Source organism: Thalassophryne amazonica, chromosome 11 (assembly GCF_902500255.1).
Source record: "Thalassophryne amazonica chromosome 11, fThaAma1.1, whole genome shotgun sequence".
Classification (NCBI taxonomy): domain Eukaryota; kingdom Metazoa; phylum Chordata; class Actinopteri; order Batrachoidiformes; family Batrachoididae; genus Thalassophryne; species Thalassophryne amazonica.
The window spans coordinates 10142360-10166461 of record NC_047113.1 but is presented as its reverse complement, the minus strand read 5'-3'; the positions used below and the strand labels follow the sequence as shown (position 1 = coordinate 10166461).

General features: G+C 40.3%; 1 protein-coding gene across 1 annotated transcript in view; it reads left to right on the top strand.

Moving 5' to 3' along the window:
• Window positions 1–24102, top strand: part of tenm1 (teneurin transmembrane protein 1) — a 728712-nt gene that overhangs the window by 659188 nt on the left and 45422 nt on the right. The window contains 2 exon segments of the mRNA XM_034181415.1: window positions 19899–20212; window positions 20956–21128. Of these exon segments, the coding sequence (XP_034037306.1) occupies window positions 19899–20212; window positions 20956–21128 (487 nt within the window).

Sequence of the window (24102 nt, the reverse complement as noted above, 5' to 3'; positions counted from 1 at the left end):
TCAGAAACCGTCTCAGGGAAGCTCATCTGCATGCTCGTCGTCCTCATCGGGGTCTCGACCTGACTCCAGTTCGTCGTCGTAACCGACTTGAGTGGGCAAATGCTCACATTCGCTGGCGTTTGGCACATTGGAGAGGTGTTCTCTTCACGGATGAATCCCGGTTCACACTGTTCAGGGCAGATGGCAGACAGCGTGTGTGGCGTCGTGTGGGTGAGCGGTTTTCTGATGTCAATGTTGTGGATCGAGTGGCCCATGGTGGCGGTGGGGTTATTGTATGGGCAGGCGTCTGTTATGGACGAAGAACACAAGTGCATTTATTGATGGAATTTTGAATGCACAGAGATACCGTGACGAGATCCTGAGGTCCATTGTTGTGCCATACATCCAAGAACATCACCTCATGTTGCAGCAGGATAATGCATGGCCCCATGTTGCAAGGATCTGTACAAAAATTCTTGGAAGCTGAAAATGTCCCGGTTCTTGCATGGCCGGCATACTCACTGGACATGTCACCCATTGAGCATGTTTGGGATGCTCTGGACCGGCGTATACGACAGCGTGTACCAGTTCCTGCCAATATCCAGCAACTTCGCACAGCCATTGAAGAGGAGTGGACCAACATGTTGCACTGCATGAGGCAAATGGTGGTCACACCAGATACTGACTGGTATCCCCCCCAATAAAACAAAACTGCACCTTTCAGAGTGGCCTTTTATTGTGTACAGTCTAAGGCACACCTGTGCACTAATCATGGTGTCTAATCAGCATCTTGATATGGCACACCTGTGAGGTGGGATGGATTATCTCAGCAAAGGAGAAGTGCTCACTATCACAGATTTAGACTGGTTTGTGAACAATATTTGAGGGAAATGGTGATATTGTGTATGTGGAAAAAGTTTTAGATCTTTGAGTTCATCTCATACAAAATGGGAGCAAAACCAAAAGTGTTGCATTTATATTTTTGTTGAGTGTATATCACTGAGACAGATGATCACTGAAGTGCAGTTCGAAGCAAAATTGAGGTGATCAGCAGTGAACCGCAGCTAATGACGCATGCGTGCAATGAAGGCAGAGTGTACTGATTTTTAGGGGGACTGTTCAGTCTGCGACACCGATAGGAAAACACAGCCAAATAGACCCCAAATATCTTGTCTTGTCTGCATGTGCTTTATTGACTTAAGGGATCATGTGGGTGCTGATCATGAATGCGCTAAAGGACAGAGTGCACAAGTTTGTGGATGGATCATGAACAAAAAAGCAAAGAAAGTAAAGAGGTGTGGCAGTAGCCAAAGATTTGGATGATAGTGCGAGTCTTAAACAACACATGGAGCCACTTCAATAATGCAAGAGTTGCTACACAGCACTCACTCACTGTCTCCCCATCATCCTCTTCCTCTCTCTGGCTCACTTTTTCTCACTCTTCAGCTTTCTCAGTCATTAATCAACTTTGTCAAATGCTGTAGAGTACGTTATCTCATATGAAGAAGCAAGTCTCGTGTTTCGAAATGAGTAATGCCCACAGCTCCCAGGTCCCCAGATAAACTAACATCAGCTTCCTATGTGAAAATTTGCTTTTCCCCTACACTATTTCCTAACACTGATGAGTTAATTAAGAGACAGGATCAATATAGTGTCAGTCAATTTGAATATCCACTGCCTGGTTAATTTCTGCTATGATAGAGTTGGTTTAAACCTATGATGGTGTTAATTTAGTACTATTTGAAGTGGGGCCATAAGTATTCACTGCAGAGTTAATTTTACTCTGCCAAATCTATGGTATTGAAGTTATCTGAAAACTTTTGAGTGTGTATAAGATTGAAAAGTACTTACATTTGAGAATATATCTGATCATATTATGTTAGATTCCTAATTTGGGTTATTTCAAACATAGAACAAAACCATGTTTTAAAACATATTTCAGTTTAATAGGGCAGTGCAGTCTCGTTTGAACCCTGCACGATGATGTGGGATTTGACCACTTATGAGGACAGCCACTCCGGTTGCGCAGTATATACACAACATAACTTCACACGGGAAAATGGTGCACTGTTTTGGTTTTTGGCTGCAATCACCAAAGCAGTAAAGAAAAGTGGGTTTTTTTCGGTTCCCAGCAGAGAAGGGAAGATGAGGCAAATGTGAGAGGTCGTGTCAGTAAGTGTTAGCTTACACAGCTAACCAGAGTAGCTACGTTCTCTCCCCTGCACAACTGCTTCGACACGTTATAAACAAACTGCAACACACGTCCACTTTCCCACCACATCGTCACTTTTTCTTTGCATTTTAACTTTGTTTGCATGTAATTTGCCCAAAAACTCAGAGAAAGTGCTGTGTTTCTGTCCCCGGAAGTACAGATATTACGTCACATGCGTGATATTTTACCCCTTTAGCGCCTGGTCTCAAATGAGACTGTGCAGTTTGTCAGAAGTCTTGATATTCCCGCTTGAGTAAATGCTGTTAACCTTTCTACTGAAATTAAAGCAGAAAACACCACCAGTAAACTGTAGATGTTAGCTCACTGGCATTGCTTTTGCAGTGAAACAAACACAGTGCCATGAGGGTATCATTTGCATTCAAATAATAATAACGGAGTGACCCATGTAAAAGGCAAAATATGTGTTTGTATGAGTGGTGGGTGTGTTTGTATTCATGCAAACACTTCTCCTTATCTGTACAAAATATAAACATTATAAAAACGTAAATCCTCCATCTAAGGGCCCGGTCCCACTGGTGTTTAGGAGGATTTGTGTATGGATTGCGCACAAAATTGGCTCATATTCGCTTAACATCCGCAGTATGCGTGAAACATGCTTGTATGAGTCAGCCGACACCCGCACACGTCCGCAGTTATCCGCAGAGGCATGTTTTTCCGTTACCAGGATTTTTGAGCTGCACAAAATTTTGGCTGCAGATGACATCCGCCTTACATACTCCATACATATTCAATACATACTCAATCTATGCGCTATATATTCGCCGTCATCTACTGATATCCGCAACTGATAGTGATTTGCGGTTTGGCAGCGGACTGGGACAGTGTGTAAACGAATACTTTGCATGCCCATCATGTCCACATCACGAACGAAAAGAAGTTGTAGCAACTGCATACAGATTAGCCACGAATAAAGTGTTTTTATTACGTCTGCTTTGCATCTGATTTGCGGCGGACGCAAATCAGATGCACTGTGTTCACAGCTGGACGCCAGTCTTTGTTCTACCGGCTGCCACACGCTCTGCGCTGGATGCTGCCTATATAAAATAATTATTTTGTGGCGGATTAATCATTTTATTCTGCAAACTGGCTGTTGAAAATGGCTCTAATCACCTCCTGAATCACAGAGGAAGCTGCAGCTGGGCCATTTGCGCGCATGTACACGAGTGAGCGAACGGCTAACAAGCTGCAGAAAGCATTTTGAGCCGTCTAAAAAGGTAATTATTTGACTTTTTTACATTGTCAAGGCTTGATAAAACAGTTGCGTGTTTTTTCCTTCTTGTCTGCAGCTGTTACAGTATTTATTTATCTATGTTTACAACAAATTTAATGTCTTGTTATAATCGTTCAGACGAGCTGCACGCTGATGCGATCCGCTGATGTCACCACTCACCCTGTTTACTGCTTGTTTACTCCAATCAACTTGTCCAAGTCCAGCAGTTGCTCCAGAGCCTGTATTGTTGGTGTGAATAGTGATGCTGACGACCCGAGTGCGCTTCTTTTATGACCGCAATGCAGATGCCGTGCATGCGCAACATGTGCGCGATGCATTCATAATACACCCGTAATACTGCCGTGATAATCACAATGCGTCGGATCAGTTTCCTCACTACATGCATTATATTACCGTGATTGTTCATCATATATTCACTATACATTATTAATATATCCGTAATTCATACTGGGACATTTGTCATTTTTGTCCATTTTTGTTGTGGACGACAACGAACGCCGTACTTTGTGTACTCAATTCATGCACAATTATCCTCTCCCCAGTGGGACCGGGCCCTAAGTTTGAGTGGGAATAAGCACATATGAAACATTTGTAATCCATTCAGTTTACAGCTGGTGAGAGAAAAGGCTCTCTTGTACTCACTGGATGTTGTAACTGGTTTTTGTATCATGGAAGGACACCTGAAATGGAAGAAAAAGAAGAGGGAAAGGACCAAACAAATAAGCAGATGTTCCTTTGACAGTTAAGCCATTCTTTTATTGTAAGTGTCAGAGGATGTGATTTTATCATTTAATTCTGCTCCATAAAATTGGCCTCTTTTCCATTCCAAATGGATGGAAGTGTCTCTCCCATGCCACAAGCCAATGGGCTGTAACCATTCCTATTTCGTGGGATGCACTTTGCATATTTTCAATCATGTCTTGCTGTTAACAGATGATTACTCTCTTCAGAGGCTTTCCGTTTCCATCCCTCCATCATAAACACTCACAGCGTCTTTGAACGTGCACACGTGAGCGCGCACCCACAAATAGAAACAGACATGTACACACACACACATTGCAATATGCACGTGTACATAATGCACATGCTGTCAAGCGATAAACTGCCACCCTGCTGCCTGCACAGGCCAATCAGGGGCCTTGGGCCCACTGCTGACAGCATCTAAAGGCCTTCACCCAGTTGTTGTCCAGCTGTGCTACCACAGACACATGAATGCATTCAGTCACCAACCATGCCTGATAAGCTACAGTATCCCGACTTCTCTGAGACCTGAACCAAAATGATAACCACTAAAGCGGCACCATGGGCATTCTGCACATGTTAAATTCCCTTAAACAGTCATTTGGATTTCTCTGCATCTCTGCAACTGCTGACTACAACGCTGTAATTTTGTCAACTGATTTCACTTCAGGTGATGGAGGCTATGCCCGTGACGCTCGCCTTAAGGCTCCCTCCTCTTTGGCTGTGGCCCCCAATGGAACCCTGTACATTGCTGATCTTGGAAACATCCGGATCAGAGCTGTCTGTCCCAATAAGCCTCAGCCCAGCCCAGCAGGACTAATGGAGATCAGCTCCCCACTGGATCAGGAGCTCTATCTCTTCAGCCAGGTACAAAATGAGTCCTGTCATTCAAACATGTTGTTGACTGATTGGGTGTCTACATGAAGTAAAGTATGTAAGGCAAGCAATTGCACATGTTTTGACTTTATTCACTCACTTGAAGATATTACAACAGAAGAAGAATTAAGTCCTACACAGTCCCTCAGTCACATGGGTGAAGGTGCTATTCCTGGGATACCATAGCAAGAAGTGAATTAGAGTCTATGACTCCCCCTGGAAAAAAAACACCAGTCTATTGCAAGTTACATCCCCAGCCTGGGACCTGTTCATACTTGGGTGGACTTGAACAGTGCAGAATGAAGAAAATTGTTTTTTTTTCCCCCTCAAAATTCTACTCACAACACCTCAAAATCGCAACATGAAAAAAGGTTATTATTATTATTATTATTTTTTTTTTTTTGAAATTTCTGGAAAAAAAAAACTCTTTTGAGTTTTAACACAATTGAGGCTCCTTTTAGCCAAAATGCCCTTATTTAACATCTCCCCTGAGGCAGTGTGGTGGTTTGTCTCATTTCTTCAGGATCGGGAACAGTGTGTGAAAGTGGCCTAGGAAAAGTCATCTCTCATAAACATCTCAATGGGCATACCCCAGGGCTCCATACTGGGATCACCGCTGTTTGGTCTCTTTATAAATGATCTGCCTTTGATTTGTTGTGGTGTCCGGTGTCAACTTTATGCAGACGATGTTGTCTTTTATGCTCCCGCACAGACACCAGAGCAGAGTTTTATTTGCATTCATGGCTAAGGTTAGTCTGTCGCTTTTCAAAAATGAATTGGTTCTCACTAAAATAGTTGCCATGTGCTCTTCCATTAAATCACAAAATTTAGAACAGAATTTTCAAATACTTTTGCAAAATGACAAAATGCAATGGGTAAATGAAATTAAATATTTAGGTTTAGTTCTTAATTCATAACTAAAATTTGATGGACACATAAAGAAGATATCGAAAACAATACAAAGAAACCGAAATTGTTTTAAAATGATCAGACATTAAGTTATTATTATTATTATTATTATTATTATTATTATTATTATTAAGTTTTGATAGTTTCAGTAATTTGTGCTTTCTTAAATTATTTTTCAAATGTTACCATAATTTGGTTCCAGAATCACTCAATACAGTTGTGCAGAGACCAAGCAGCAGTAGGATAACATGAGGCAGCTTAAACCACAACTGCACAATCCCCAAGTGTAGAACATCATTTGGACAGTCGGCCTTTTCTTATAAAGCCTGTAAACTCTGGAACTCATTGCCCACAGAAATTAAGTCCATCAGCGACTTTAAATTGTTCTCATCCAAACTTAAATAAAGTAAGTCCCTTCGGCTGCTCCCTTGTTTGCACTCGGGGTCGCCACAGCAAATCCAAAGTGGATCTGCATGTTGAAAAAGTTTTATGCTGGATGCCCTTCCTGACACAACTCCACATTACATGGAGAAATGTGGCAGGGGTGGGATTTGAACCCAGAACCTTCTGAACTGAAACCAAGCACATTAACCACTTGGCCACCACCCCTGCTCCTCATCCAAACTTAAATGTTGGCTTAAAATAAACCAGATCTGTATCCATGTGTGAATGAATGAGATGGATGAGTGATGAACTTTTGAACTGCGCTATTTCAACATAACTCGAGATGTTTTGTGGCATTAACTCAGTTGAAAGTTGAAATAACTAAGTTAAAATTACTTTTAAAAAATCTATGCAAATTGTTACATCAGTAACAATTGTTACATTTTTCTCATTGAGATAGCAGTTCCTTTTTCTGTATGATCCTCTGTTGGAAAGGGTGGATTGTCACCTCTGTGTCAAGATTTATTGCCTCAAATGGAGGAATTATTGTATCTCAGGATGTTGTTTACAAGATGAGGTAAGATGGGGCTTGAGATCGACAGAAGGATACATGCCATGTCTGAGGCCCTGCAGACACTGTACGGGACCATCGTGGCGAAGAAAGAGCTGAGCCATAAGGAGAGGTTCTCGACTTTCCAGTCCATTTACACTACTATTCGCACCTATGATGATGAACTGTGGGTAATGACCGAAATAATAAGGTCGTAGTTAGAAGCTGTAGAAATGAGGTTCCTCTGTGGGGTATCTGGCTTAATCTAAGGGACAAAGTCAGAAGTTCAAATGCCCAGGAAGGACTGGGAGTAGTGCTGCTGCTCCTTTGGATCGAAAGAAGCCAGTTGAAGTGATTCGGACATCTGATGAAGATGCTTGGTGCTCTTCTATTGTTCTTCTATTGTGCTTGGTGCTTATTCTATTCTATTGTTAATTTTCATATTTTTAATTTTTGGCTACTGGGGTTTTGTCTATCGTGATTCTATTGTATGTGCAGCACTTTGGAACATTTTTGTTGTTAAATGTGCTATATAAATAAAGTGGATTGGATTGGATTCTCTCTAGGGAGATCTTCCAGGTATATCCAGGCCTTGGGGGAAGATCTTGACACACAAGGGGAATTATATTTTTCAACTGGCTTGGCTGAGGATAAGGTAGTCTTGGATGAGCTGTTAGTTTACTGGTACCATTATCCAGACAGATATGCATCAAAAAATGAATGAAATTTGTGACTCAGATCAAAGTACAATTTCAAGGTGAATGAACTTGAAATATAAGTTGAGTGCAAATAATTTTTGATCCTGTTAGAAATTCTTTTAGCCTGTTTCTTGCATGAACCTGTGCATTTTTATCAGGTTTAGTGTTATTTACTCAAGGACACTTCAACATGCAGGAATGACGTTCAGCCTTCTGGTTTGTTCAACCATGTCTCCATGCTTCCATCACAAAATGAGTCATATTTCTGCAATGCACTTTTTAAATTTTACTATTTCTAATCTTACCCCTTCCCCTAACCCTAGCCATTACCTAATATTGTAAGTTAATTTGAACAGCCTTTTTAATTTGTCCAAATCTGACATGTCACTTTGATTTCAAACCAGTTGCTCAAACAAACACTGTAATGCTGAGTTAGGTTCTCTCATTTTTTTTTTCAGAAAGTGTAACACATTTATTGTAAAAAAAAAAAAAAAAAAATCATGAATTGGAGGTTTATATCTCATTTTCATCTTTATTTACTTAATGCCACTAGGCGGCTCATGGAATGCGAGTTGCCTAGTGGGCCACTTTTGTTTAGGGCCCTGTCCCACTGGCGTTTAGGAGGATTTGCGTATGGATTGCGCACAAAATTGGCCCATATTCGCCAAACATCCGCAATATCCATGTAATATGCCTGTATGAGTCTGCCGTCATCCAAACACGTCCGTGATCATCCACAGAGGCACGCATGTCCGCAGCCAAGATTTTTGAGCTGCTCAAAAATCTGGATGCGGATAACATCCACCTTACATACTCCATACATACTCAATTCATACACAATACATACTCACTCTATGCGCTGTATATCTGCCTTTAACCGCTGATATCCGGAACTGACAGGGATTTGCGGCTTGACAGCAGACTGGAACAGTGTGTAAAACAGATATATATCGTGCCCATCATGTCCACATCACAAACAAAAATATGTTGTAGTGAATGCATACAGATTGGCCACGAATAAAGCGTTTTTATTACATCTGCTTTGCAGCTGATTTGCTGACTATCTGTGAATGCATAACAAACACGTCACGTAAACCCAAAGTACTATATGTGGCAGAAAGCGACATACCTGCCAGTCAGTGCCGGTCCAGCTGTGTAGATCCACAAAGACGTAGCTGCTGCAATCCAGGACTTTTATTTAACACCAACAAAAGGAAGAGTTGCTGTTTAGCCACAACTCACGCTGAAGTCTGTTTTCTGTGACACTCTCAAAAAAAAAAAAAAACACCGTCTCACACCCTGAGCGGCTTCCCCCCTCCCGCTTCCCAAACTCATGAACAGTTAACCCTCACATGACAAAATGAACATTAACTCTGTGATCAACTTGTCCAAGTCCAGCAAATGCTGGACTGTATTGTTGGTGTGAATAGTGATGCTGACGACCTGAGTGCGCTTCTTTTATGACCACAATGCAGATGCGGTGCACGCGCAACACGTGCGTGATGCATTCATAATACACCCGTAATACTGCCGTGATAATCTCAATGTGTCAGATCAGTTTCCTCACTACATGCGTTATATAACCGTGAATGTTCATCATATGTTCGCTATACATTATTAATATATCCGTAATTCATACTGGGACATTTGTCATTTTTGGCCATTTTTGTTGCGGACGACAACGAACAGCCGTAATTTGTGTACTCGATTCATGCGCAATTAATCCTCTCCCCAGTGGGACAGGGCCCTTAGCAGAACTGGAGCTGTGGGATGAACCTACATTTCTGGACTTGTCACAGGAATTAAATCTAAACCTCTTTAAGTGAAAGTGAAATACACAGGGATTTTTAAATTTACTTAGACTTTATTTCATTGCAGACTGTATGAAACCAAATATTTAATTCTTTGTGTGGTCAACTTAATTTCATTTGTTAATCTAAATCCACTCCAGCATTTCAGGCCTGCAGTACCTTCAAAAAAGTTGGGATGGGTGCATTTTAGGCCTACTGATAATGTTGAACTTTTAAATAATAATAATAATAATAATAATAATAATAAACTTAAAAATTAAATAATGATGATCTTTCAAACAGCTGATGTCAACAGGTGATTGTAATCAGTATTTGGTACAAAAGCAGTGCCTTGAAAGGCTTTTGAGTTTTTGAGAAGAAAAGATAGGCAAATAATCTCCATTTTGTCAACAAATGCATGAAAAAAGTCTTGAAAAGTTAAAAAACAATGCTCCTCAAAGATGGGAATGCATTTGCATTTTTCTCCCTCTGCTGTGCATAATATCATTAAATGATTCAAGGATTCTGGAGGAATTCCAGTGTGTAAAAGGTAAACTGTACACTCATGATCTCCCCCAGACAGCACTGCATCATGATGAACTGTCATTCATCAACAGCTGATATAACCACACGGGCGCGTGATAATTTTGGAAAGCCTTTGTCAAGCACTAAAATACTGAGTTACATTCACAAATGCCACTTAAAACTTTCCTGTGCAAAAAATAAGTTGAGTACAGAAGCGGCATTGACTTCTCTGGGCTCAACCACATTTGGGCTGGACCATCACATGGGGGGAAATCACTATTCCTGGTGTTTTTATTTCTTATTTTGTTGGAAGAACTGGATGCTGTGTGGTCCAGACAAAAGATGAAAAAGACCATTCAGACTGTTACCAACAAGTCCAAAAGCCCAGGGTCTGCCATGAAATTGGGTTTGTGTCACTGCCCTTTAACAAAGGTAATTTGCGTACACTTCTGTGTTGGCAGCATTAAAAAAGTACATTGAGATTTTGGAGTGACATATAGTGGCTTCATGATGACAAATTTTCCAGGGACATCCATGTATTTTTCAGCAAGACAATACAAAACCATATCCTGAAGACATGACAAAGGCATGGCTGTGGATGTAAAGGTACGTGTACTGGACTGGCCTGCCTGCAGTCCTGACCTGTCCCCAATAGAGACTGTGTGCAGATTTGTGAAATGAAAAATGCAAGATGAAAAGAAGAATGGGACAAAATAACACCTGACAAACTTCATTGCTTGACATCCTCAATGCCACCTTTTAAGCGCTGTGAGAAGGAATGCCAGCATTACAAAGTGGTAAATGCTTTATTGTCCCAAATTTTTTGTCATGTGTGACAAGCCTTAAATGCAGCAATGATGTATGAGGGGCAACTAAGAAGCTCTATGCCTGACCCAGAAAAAGTATCTTTTGCATTCTGAGATACCAACATTTTTCGCAAATGTGAGAAGTTTTGATTCACTGGGTAAAATGTTGAGAAATGTTGGTTTCTCAGAATGCAAAAGATGGAGAACCATGCCCTACTTTGTCTGGGTCAGGCTCAAAACGTCTCAGTCGCCCCTTGTATATTAATGAATTGAAGTTGACCACATGAATATGAAATATCTTGGTCTCATACAATAATGAAATAGAAGTCAAAGTAAATGTAAAAATAATTTTTCTTTTTTTTTTTAATTTCCATACGGTCCCAACATTTTGTGATTTGGGATTGCACTCGAGGACTTGACTGTATTCACACTACTCTCAACACTTTGCTATGCTGAGCTTCTCTTGGAAAGACGAATCTTCTTTCTCAGGCACTAATTACTATTTACCAGTTCTTGAATATGTGTTAGTGAATTAAGCATTTTGATTAAAAGTCAGCACTTCCTACGCATGTTTTATTTTTAAAAAAGCCTTTTAACAACTCAACGGATACAATAACTTATTTTCCAGACCTCATGTCACACCAGAGTATTATTCTGCATCAATTTGACCAGTTAACACTTAGCCTAGGCTCGTGTGTCATATATCAGACTGACAAAGTGAGGAACTTTGGCCTCCACATAAGAGATATTACGAGGACTGCTTTCTTCCACCTGCGAAATATAGTTAAACTGCATCCCATCCTGTCTATGGTTGATGCTGAGACTCTGATTCACACGTTTGTTTCTTCTGCATTGGACTACTGCAATGTTCTGTTTTCTGGTTTACCGCAGTCCAGCATTAGGGGTCTCCAACTGGTTCAAAATGCTGCTGCCAGACTTTTGACACGAAGCAGAAAGTTTGGCCACATTACACCCATTTTGGCATCTCTTCACTGGCTTCCTGTCCCTGTGAAATCAGATTTTAAAGTTCTGCTACTAGCCTATGAAATTGTTCACAGTCTGACACCTCCCTACTTAGCTGATCTAATTAAACCCTACACTCTTAACCTGAATTAGTTGAGTTTACTAGAAAATTGCGTGGAAACCCGTTGCCTTAAACCGCTTTAGTTTTTACACAAGCTAAAACTAATCAGGTTAAGTTGTATTAACAAATCACAGTAGTAGTTGCTACTCAAAATCATTAGTTCACATAAATGGTTTCTCATTGGTGTATAAATAACTATTTTAAGTTAAACATACGTAAACATATAACAAATAACATAATAAACATTATTAATCAATAGTTAAAACAATTTCTTAATATAAGTAATGTCTTCTCTTGTAATTTAATTAACTACTCCATCTTTATTTTGAGATTATAATGCATTGTTTCAACAAATGTGTATGGAAGGAAAGGAATTAAAGAATACTGTGGCGAGTGGTGTGGAAGAACAAGACGCTCTGAGCTTTTCTGCACTCTGCCGCAAGGAGGTGCCGTTTTATTTGCAACCCCAACAACACAGAAAATGGTGGAAAGCATCAAACGCAATACACTTTTCACTTATGGTGGCAACAGACACTTAACTAAACTTGACTAACTCAACTGAACTATTGAACACAATAAATCAGTAACACTAACCACACTGTTAAACTAACATGAAACACATTAACAACACTTAAAACTCTCAAAACCCTGTACTCCCATGATGCACTGCAGCATAACAGTTCACAGTCTTAGCAACCGGCCCGGCAATTGCTACAATACATTTAAATGTTCCAAAGACTTTTATTTAAAAAAATATTACGAAGGAAAAGTAAAAACAGGAAAAAATGCATTAAAACTGTACTGTAAAAAATGTGACAAATGTTTACTAAAAAAAGGCAACAAAGTGACACATAATATAAATGAACAGATTTTAAGTTCTACAATTTTGTTTAAAAAGTATTTAATACATTAACTAAACCTAAACAAAAAAGTTAAGTGCATGTTAAAAAAAAGCAACAGTTGAAATGTGTTTGATTTAGTAATAGCACACCAAATGATGAGTTATATTGCCAAAAAGTAACTTCAGTTTAGCTAACGTGTTCTCACTGGACCACTCTTTGGGCGAAACTAATTTCCAGAAAGTTATCAACAAATAACTAACTTGAAGCCTAAATTCCATTTTCTTTAAGTCAGTGTTTCTTTCAAAACCCACAGCCAAGTGTACACTGCGTATAGTGGAGAGAAAAAAAAGAAGCAGCAGCACTTAAACACTAAGCTATTTTCAATGAATTGTCTTTTGAGCAGAAAGTTATGTGTTGCTCTCAAAATCCACAGGTTTTGAATTTGAGCACAGCAAGCCATGAGCAGAAGCAGCAGGATGACTGGAGTCTTCACACTTGACATGGTTGCTAGGTAGAATTTAAAATGGACCCCTGCCCTCCCTTACAGAAACTTAAGACAAAAAGTTAACTCTGCTTAACATGATCATTGCACCGAAAATTTCAGTTGAATAGTGCAATCAACTAATTTAGTTTAGTAATGAGAATGCTTTTTTACAAAACACGAAAGAATAATTAATGATAACTCAGAAATTTAAGTTAAAACAAAATCTGGGTTAAGAGTGTACATACCAGCCCGTACTTTCTCAGAGTGCAGGACCACTTTGTGTCCCTAGGGTGAATAAAAAGTCCGCAGGTCACAGAGCTTTCTCTTATCGTGCCCCTGTTCTGTGGAATGATCTCCCTGCATCAATAAAACAGACAGATTCTGTCAAGACTTTCAAGTCCAGACTTAAGAAGCACTTATTTTCCCTTTCATATGGCTAACATACTGATATAGTATGGTACTATGCTTTTTACTCTTTTAAATTCAGACTTTTAAGAACATACTAAAGACATATCTTTTTATTCAGTCCTATGGTTAGAACATTGTGCTAGTTTTTACTTTTTATCATGCTTTTCTGAACTTTTAATTGTGCTTCTTGACCTTTTAATTTTATTTTACATTGTTTTTAGAACTGTTTTGTGTGACGCGCCTTGACAGGATGCTGTCATGAATTGGTGTGTTATAAATTGAATAAATTCAATCAATCAATCAATCAATTTTTTTATATAGCGCCAAATCACAACAAACAGTTGCCCCAAGGCGCTTTATATTGTAAGGCAAGGCCATACAATAATTATGTAAAACCCCAATGGTCAAAACGACCCCCTGTGAGCAAGCACTTGGCTACAGTGGGAAGGAAAAACTCCCTTTTAACAGGAAGAAACCTCCAGCAGAACCAGGCTCAGGGAGGGGCAGTCTTCTGCTGGGACTGGTTGGGGCTGAGGGAGAGAACCAGGAAAAAGACATGCTGTGGAGGGGAGCAGAGATCAATCACTAATGATTAAATGCAGAGTGGTGCATACAGAGCAAAAAGAGAAAGAAACAGTGCATCATGGGAACCCCCCAGCAGTCTACGTCTATAGCAGCATAACTAAGGGATGGTTCAGGGTCACCTGATCCAGCCCTAACTATAAGCTTTAGCAAAAAGGAAAGTTTTAAGCCTAATCTTAAAAGTAGAGAGGGTGTCTGTCTCCCTGATCTGAATTGGGAGCTGGTTCCACAGGAGAGGAGCCTGAAAGCTGAAGGCTCTGCCTCCCATTCTACTCTTACAAACCCTAGGAACTACAAGTAAGCCTGCAGTCTGAGAGCCTAGCGCTCTATTGGGTACTACGAGGTCCCTAAGATAAGATGGGACCTGATTATTCAAAACCTTATAAGTAAGAAGAAGAATTTTAAGTTCTATTCTAGAATTAACAGGAAGCCAATGAAGAGAGGCCAATATGGGTGAGATATAATAAATTGAATTGAAACTGAAATTAATTTTATTAGTATTATAAAGTTGAGGCCGCAGCCTGAACTTTATCTAAATTCTGGGTCTTTTAGTGAAGCTTAAGGTTAGTGGCCGGCGATCACCTTAGCATTTCTTCTGTTTTCAATGTTGCTTAATGCTGACAAATTGTACTGTATTTGTTGTCTTTCTGATGTCTGATTCTGTTTTTTTTTTCTCTCTGTTTGAGTTGTGGCTCCATCCAGAGATGGGTGTGGTGTCTGTTTCTGCAACCCTCCTGTCCTGTGCACCAGCAAAAGCTGGTGCAAGCAGAGGGTCACCCCTTTGAGTCTGGTCTGCTTGAGGTTTCTTCCTCAATGCATCAGAGGGAGTTTTTCCTTACCACTGTCACCTCCGTGCTTACTCTGGGGGTTGGTAAGGTTAGACCTTACTTGTGTGAAGCACCCTGAGGCAACTTTGTTGCGATTTGGCACTATATAAATGAAAATAAATTGAAATTGAATTGAAATTACTCACAGTTGTCAAAAAATGCATCACCCATCCATCAATTACTGGATGGGTGATGCATCCACATCAATGATCCTTCCGCAGGTTCACCTACGGAAACCTTGTTACGAATTTTACTTCCTCTAGATAGTCAAGTTTGCAGCAGAGTTGATTAGCAGAGTTGTAGTCTTACACACCTCTCTGCAGCTTCTCTCCCCCTGCCATTCCCTCATTACCCCATACCCGTAGAGACGGTGCCTGCTCCCAGACCACCAATAACCAGCAAAAATCTATTTAAGCATAAAAATTCAAAAAGAAAAAAATAATATAGCACCTTCAACTGCACCACAGACTAAAACAGTTAAATGTGGTCTATTAAACATTAGATCTCTCTCTTCTAAGTCCCTGTTAGTAAATGATATAATAATTGATCAACATATTGATTTATTCTGCCTTACAGAAACCTGGTTACAGCAGGATGAATATGTTAGTTTAAATGAGTCAACACCCTTGAGTCACACTAACTGTCAGAACGCTCGTAGCACGGGCCGAGGCGGAGGATTAGCAGCAATCTTCCACTCCAGCTTATTAATTAATCAAAAACCCAGACAGAGCTTTAATTCATTTGAAAGCTTGACTCTTAGTCTTGTCCATCCAAATTGGAAGTCCCAAAAACCAGTTTTATTTGTTATTGTCTATCGTCCACCTGGTCGTTACTGTGAGTTTCTCTGTGAATTTTCGGACCTTTTGTCTGACTTAGTGCTTAGCTCAGATAAGATCATTATAGTGGGCGATTTTAACATCCACACAGATGCTGAGAATGACAGCCTCAACACTGCATTGAATCTCTTGTTAGACTCAATTGACTTTGCTCAAAATGTAAATGAGTCCACCCACCACTTTAATCATACCTTAGATCTTGTTCTGACTTATGGTATGGAAATTGAAGACTTAACAGTATTCCCTGAAAACTCCCTTCTGTCTGATAATTTCTTAATAACATTTACATTTACTCTGATGGACTACCCAGCAGTGGGGAATAAGTTTCATTACAGTAGAAGTCTTTCAGAATGCACTGTAACTAGGTTTAACCATATGATTCCTTCTTTATGTTCTCCAATGCCATATACCAACACAGGGCAGAGTAGCTACCTAACCTCTGTGAGTGAGATAGATTATCTCATCAATAGTTTTATATCCTCTTTGAGGACAACTTTGGATGCTGTAGCTCCTCTGAAAAAGAGAACCTTAAATCAGAAGTGCCTGACTCCGTGGGATAACTCACAAACTCGCAGATTAAAGCAGATAACCCGTAAATTGGAGAGGAAATGGCGTCTCACTAATTTAGAAGATCTTCACTTAGCCTGGAAAAAGAGTCTGTTACTCTATAAAAAAAAAAGCCCTCCGTAAAGCTAGGACATCTTACTACTCATCACTAATTGAAGAAAATAAGAACAACCCCAGGTTTCTTTTCAGCACTGTAGCCAGGCTGACAAAGAGTCAGAGCTCTATTGAGCCGAGTATTCCTTTAACTTTAACTAGTAATGACTTCATGACTTTCTTTGCTAATAAAATTTTAACTATTAGAGAAAAAATGACTCATAACCATCCCAAAGACATATCGTTCTCTTTGGCTGCTTTCAGTGATGCCGGTATTTGGTTAGACTCTTTCTCTCCGATTGTTCTGTCTGAGTTACTTCCATTAGTTACTTCATCCAAACCATCAAGATGTCTATTAGACCCCATTCTTACCAGGCTGCTCAAGGAAGCCCTACCATTAATTAATGCTTCGGTCTTAAATATGATCAATCTATCTTTATTAGTTGGCTATGTACCACAGGCTTTTAAGGTGGCAGTAATTAAACCATTACTTAAAAAGCCATCACTTGACCCAGCTATCTTAGCTAATTATAGGCCAATCTCCAACCTTCCTTTTATCTCAAAAATTCTTGAAAGGGTAGTTGTAAAACAGCTAACTGATCATCTGCAGAGGAATGGTCTATTTGAAGAGTTTCAGTCAGGGTTTAGAATTCATCATAGTACAGAAACAGCATTAGTGAAGGTTACAAATGATCTTCTTATGGCCTCAGACAGTGGACTCATCTCTGTACTTGTTCTGTTAGACCTTAGTGCTGCTTTTGATACTGTTGACCATAAAATTTCATTACAGAGATTAGAGCATGCTATAGGTATTAAAGGCACTGCGCTGCAGTGGTTTGAATCATATTTATCTAATAGTATATTTATCTAATAGATTACAATTTGTTCATGTAAATGGGGAATCTTCTTCACAGAGTAAGGTTAATTATGGAGTTCCACAAGGTTCTGTGCTAGGACAAATTTTATTCACTTTATACATGCTTCCCTTAGGCAGTATTATTAGACAGCATTGCTTAAATTTTCATTGTTACGCAGATGATACCCAGCTTTATCTATCCATGAAGCCAGAGGACACACACCAATTAGCTAAACTGCAGGATTGTCTTACAGACATAAAGACATGGATGACCTCTAATTTCCTGCTCTTAAACTCAGATAAAACTGAAGTTATTGTACTTGGCCCCACAAATCTTAGAAACATGGTGTCTAATCAGATCCCTACTCTGGATGGCATTACCCTGACCTCTAGTAATACTGTGAGAAATCTTGGAGTCATTTTTGATCAGGATATGTCATGCAATGCGTATATTAAACAAATATGTAGCACTGCTTTTTTGCATTTGCGCAATATCTCTAAAATTAGAAAGGTCTTGTCTCAGAGTGATGCTGAAAAACTAATTCATGCATTTATTTCCTCTAGGCTGGACTATTGTAATTCATTATTATCAGGTTGTCCTAAAAGTTCCCTGAAAAGCCTTCAGTTAATTCAAAATGCTGCAGCTAGTGTACTGACAGGGACTAGAAGGAGAGAGCATATCTCACCCATATTGGCCTCTCTTCATTGGCTTCCTGTTAATTCTAGAATAGAATTTAAAATTCTTCTTCTTACTTATAAGGTTTTGAATAATCAGGTCCCATCTTATCTTAGGGACCTCATAGTACCATATCACCCCAATAGAGCGCTTCGCTCTCAGACTGCAGGCTTACCTGTAGTTCCTAGGGTTTTTAAGAGTAGAATGGGAGGCAGAGCCTTCAGCTTTCAGGCTCCTCTCCTGTGGAACCAGCTCCCAGTTCAGATCAGGGAGACAGACACCCTCTCTACTTTTAAGATTAGGCTTAAAACTTTCCTTTTTGCTAAAGCTTATAGTTAGGGCTGGATCAGGTGACCCTGAACCATCCCTTGGTTATGCTGCTATAGACTTAGACTGCCGGGTGGTTCCCATGATGCACTGTGTGTTTCTTTCTCTTTTTGCTCTGTATGCACCACTCTGCATTTAATCATTAGTGATTGATCTCTGCTCCCCTCCACAGCATGTCTTTTTCCTGATTCCCTCCCTCAGCCCCAACCAGTCCCAGCAGAAGACTGCCCCTCCCTGAGCCTGGTTCTGCTGGAGGTTTCTTCCTGTTAAAAGGGAGTTTTTCCTTCCCACTGTTGCCAAGTGCTTGCTCATAGGGGGTCGTTTTGACCGTTGGGGTTTTTCCGTAATTATTGTATGGCCTTGCCTTACAATATAAAGCGCCTTCTGGCAACTGTTTGTTGTGATTTGGCGCTATATAAATAAAATTGATTTGATTTGATTTGATCAATTATCTGAACCTGCTTATTCTACTTTAGGCTGTGTCAGTGGTCACTGGGCGAGGGGTGGGCTGCACCCTGATCAGCCTGCCAGTCTATCATCTATCACAGGGCCGACACATATAGACAAACATTCACACTCTCACTGACACCTCCAGTCAATTTTAGAGTCACAAACGGAGAACATGCAAACTGCTGTGATGCAACAGTACTAACCACTAAGTCATCAAAAAGGCATCACGAAAAGGAAAAAACATACATAAGTTGCATCAGTCTATAAGGGATATTTATCTTTGAAACATGGTGCTACTGCTTCATGCAACAAGAAGGCGTGGCAGTAAAAAACATTTATATTCATCTCCTTGGCAATTACCTGTGCATGGAAATGCAAGTGCACCATTGATAAAGGAGAACTGTGCCTGTTTACAATTTAGATATTTTTGGGGTCATCTTTTAACTTCAGACAAAAATGACTTTAATTTATGTTATTTATTTGTAATGTAAACACCATATTTGCAAGCAGCAGCCAACAGACTAATTCATGATGTTATATGAGACAACAATAACTTGGAGTAAAACGCCTCGTACCCACTGAAGAGACAAAAATGTCACTGGAAGTGCTCAGATGCAAGCTAAAGTTAAACGTTTGCAAGTTTACCTTACTAAATATAAATTAAACTTTTTAAAATGGCAGATTATACAGTTGTCCTTACCTTAGCCTTGCCATCCTTCTCAGTTGCAGCTGCAAACAAATCAAGTCGAAGTAGGGGTTTGTTTTCGCAGACTGAGTCCCTCCTCCTCCTCCTCATTCAAAACAATTTAGCTGAGTTGCTACAATTTAAGTTCCGCCATCTTGTGGCCATGGATGATAATATTTTGTATTGAAATATCAGTCATAGGACCAGCCAGACAAGTTAAAGCAAAAGGTGCATCATAGTCTGAAAAATACACAACTCTCCACTTTCTTGTTTTAAAGTGAAATTTCAGGATAAAAAGCGAACTATTGGAGGAACTAAAACAGTATTTCAGACCAACAGAGTGGTGAACATTACATAACATTATCAAGATATAATTAATGCTTGCAGCAACTGATCATGTATACAGGAATGAATAATATCTGCATGATTGCACTGTTTCCATCTTCTGTTCTGTGACAGAATGGCTCGCACTTGTACACCAAGCACCTGATCACAGGACACTTCCTCTACAACTTCTCTTACGGCACAGACGGCCAACTCTCAGGGGTGATGGGTCGAGACGGCCACGGGGTCCAGGTGAGGAGAGACGCTCACGGAGTGCCCCTGTGGCTGGCACTACCTGGCGGGCAGGTGTACTGGCTGTCTCTTAGCAACAGCGGTACACTGCGGAAAGTGTCAGCCCAAGGCCATGACATCGCCCACGTCACTTACCATGGCAACACAGGTCTCCTAGCAACCAAAACTGATGAGAACAGTTGGACAACTGTCTATGAGTAAGTTATTTGTGTGCGTTTGTGTCTGTTTCTTTGCTCATTGCTGCATCTTTTATTTTTTCCATGCTAGGTCACAGGGATGCAGGAGAGCTTCTGCTCATGTAACACAGAGTTTAGCTTGGCAGTATGAAATAGCAGCGCCATCTGGTGGTGACTGCTGTCTTCATCATCACTGTTGAAAAGGAGAGAAACTTTTATTTAGTCCTTGCAGAAAAGACTGATCAGCCAAAGGACATTTCTGTAGTTATATGATCACAAGTGTGTTTAGTGTCACATGTAGTACTCACACATAAACACATCTGTCTGAATTATTCATCACTGCCAGAACAGTCTGTCTCAAATTCCGCAGCTGGATAATTATGCCTATAAATCACTGTTGACACTTGCTATGTGCCACTGGTTGTTGTATGAGAAGAAAGTGGAATGATAGTGTGTGTGCAAGTGCATGCATGTGTGTGTGTGTGTGTGTGTGTGTGCCAGAGCCCATGCATGTGTGTGTGTGTGTGTGCCAGAGCCCATGCATGTGTGTGTCTGTGTGTGCCAGAGCCCATGCATGTGTGTGTGTGTGTGTGTGTGTGTGTGTGTGTGTGTGTGTGTGTGTGTGTGTGTGTGTGTGTGTGTGTGTGTGTGTGTGTGTGTGTGTGTGTGTGTGGCTGTGGCCACCTGCTGATATATGAGCATGACAGTCGGCTGCACGTGTGAGCTTGCACTCACGCATCATCGTCTCCGCCTGTACTCTAAAGGTACAACAGCGAGGGCCGCATGACCAACATCACACTCCCCACTGGGGAGGTAAGTGGTTTCCACGGCAACCTAGAGCGCTGGTCTCGAGTGGAGGTTGAGGCGTCCAACAGAGAGAACTTTGTGACCAGCACCAACCTGTCTGCCAGTGACACCATCTACACTTTTAGACAAGGTAACGCATCATGGGTACGAATATGATGCCACAACAGTTGCTGGATGACAAACAGAAACCACTGTCACTGCTTCTCTGTGCATCAACTCGCCATCTCGTTTACCACAAATATTCCTCTGTTCTGCCTGCAAGCCGTTTATGACTCATCTATAGGGGTCTTAACCAGACACCATACTGTGCTCAGCCTTCTAAAGAGAGCAGACGGCTCAGTTATAGTCATGTTTAAACATTTATGAACAACAAACTGCAATAACGTCGCTGTTATTCTGCTCAGGTCACCCACTCTGACCTGCATTTTTCTTTGTCTCTTTTCAAAAGATTTGTATTGGGTATATTTTTCTTTTTTATGCTCACGGAAATTTAGCAATAAAATTTAACAGCACTGACGAAAATTAAACTGATTGAACTGTTTTAATAAATAATCTGATCTGACTGTTTTATCAGTCCGGTTGCTCTCATTTGATTGTCGTTGGACTGTAATATTTTCTCAGCCGTGTGGCATTTCCACAACAAACCGTATCTCAAATACGCAGATTTCAGATCTACACTTTTGAGAACAAGCTGGCCACGACAGGTGCAGACAGTGCTTTTATATTTTGTCTTCTTGATTAAATTTATTTCATTTATTAGGAATTATTATGTATTTGATGATATTTCTTCTGTTTGTAAAGAAACTCTTGTACAATTTGTAAAAACCTTGTAACCTTTAGAATGACCTAAGCAGTGGGTCACCCCTCTGAGTCTGGTCTGCTTGAGGTTTCTTCCTCAATATCATCAGAGGGAGTTTTTCCTTACCACTGTTGCCTGTGTGCTTGCTTTAGGGGTTGGTAAGGTTAGATTTGGAGTTATAAAAATAAAATAAATTGAACTGAATTGAAACATATGAATAGTGAGAAGGAGGTAGGAGTTTAAGTGTTTACTTCTTCCTACTCCTTTTCAAACATTGTTTCTTACTTGACATATTTTTTGTGTGGATTTTTTTCCTTTATTCATAATAAATATCATTCATTCATTCTTTCATTGTATTCAATTAAAAATCTGTTCAGTGTATAAATCATGAGGACCGACAACAGAAGAGGAAGAAGAAAAGATGCTTCTCCCTTTTCACAATTACACAAAGAACCAATATGACATTATGATTCCGACAAGGAAATGCACAAAAAAATAAAATAAATAAAAATTAAAAAATATACAAAAATATACAACTTATTTTTATTATAAGATAAATTTTGTTGTCCAGAAGGAAATTTACCTTTGACACGTACAGTATCTACTGTTAACATTCACATCTCACCAATCTTGGATACTCAAACATACGAGGTCTGTTAGAAAAGTATCAGACCTTTTTATTTTTTTCAAAAACTATATGGATTTGAATCACATGCGATTACATCAGACAAGCTTGAACCCTCATGGGCATGCGAGAGTTTTTTCACGCCTGTCAGTTACGTCATTCGCCTGTGGGCTGGCTTTGAGTGAGGAGTGGTCCACCCCTCCCATCGGAATCTCTTTGTCTGAGAACTTCCTGAGAGACTGACGCTTTGCTTGATCAAAATTTTTTCAAAAACTGTGAGGTACATCGAAGTGGACACCATTCGAGAAATTCAGCTGGTTTTCTGTGAAAATTTTAACGGCTGATGAGAGATTATGGACTGTTGCTGTCGCTTTAAGGACTGCCCACGGAGCGGGACATCACGACGTGCCCTGAGCCTCCGCTGTCTGCCTGTTACGAGCTGAAAGCTTCCAAATTTAAGCCTCTGTTGACCCAGGACGTCGTGAGAGAACAGAGAACTTTCAGAAGAGGTCGGGATCAGCAGTTTTTCCGGACATTCCACTGTTAAAGGAGATTTTGTAATGAAAGAAAGTGCGGACGGGTCCGTGCGTCGGGACGCAGCCAGCGCCCCACGCCGCCACAGGAAAAACACCTCCGTTGGAAGCCTTAAGGACAAGTTGGAACATGTCCAGCTGTTAAACAATTTCTCAGATACTCACTCAACTGAAAGCCATCAAAAGCTGCCTGGTTTTTACAAATGGTTATCAACACAGAGGTGTTTTTCCTGTGCCGCTGCACAGACCTTTATCACAGACCTCCTATTCAGCCATAAAATAGCAACAATCCATAGCTGCACACTGCTTATTCAATCATCATATCCTATCATATCAAATTCAACTATTATTTTAAAAGCAAACCTTAGGGCCCCTGCACACATAACACAAAAGATGTAGAAACTGGAAGAAAATCTGCAAACCAAACACGAAATGGGAAACCACAAAACATTCCAACTGCTGTCGTGAGGGACGCACATTCTCACATTCATGCACGACACACCAGCGACGGTTTCGTGCATGCTCGTGCACGTACATAAACACAGTGCGAGCAGCTAGAACGTATTGCAACACATCGCACAGGTAAGGTTAGACCTTACCTGTGTGAAGCGCTTTGAGGCAACTCTGTTGTGATTTGGCACTATATAAATGAAAATAAATTGAAATCATGCAGCTGCTGTGGAAAAATTAAAAACCAGCTTGTATGTGTCGAACCACATCATGCCTCTGATGTGGAGAAAAAGAAAAAAGAAACAAACAGCTGGAATGTGTGGAACCACATCACGCATTGCTATAGGTGAAACAAAAAATAAAAAATACATGCCTCCTGCGAGATTCAAACCTGCAATTTACAAAAGCTCTGATTAACAGACAGAAATTTACCACTGCGCTACCATCACTGTCTTACAACATGAGCGTAAAATGCCTAAAATCAACAAGGAAATAAACATATTTAAAACACAGAGAAATTAGACTGATGTAGACAAAGAAAAAGTCTTTAATTACGATGAAAAAAAGTGTTGTAATAACTGACAAATGCGGGGGCATCCCGTGGGGTGATTTCCTGCATGGCACCATATTTACCAGTATTGCGGTGTGCTGGTGCAGCGGTCAGCTGAAGTAATATGTTTTTTAATTTATTTCCACA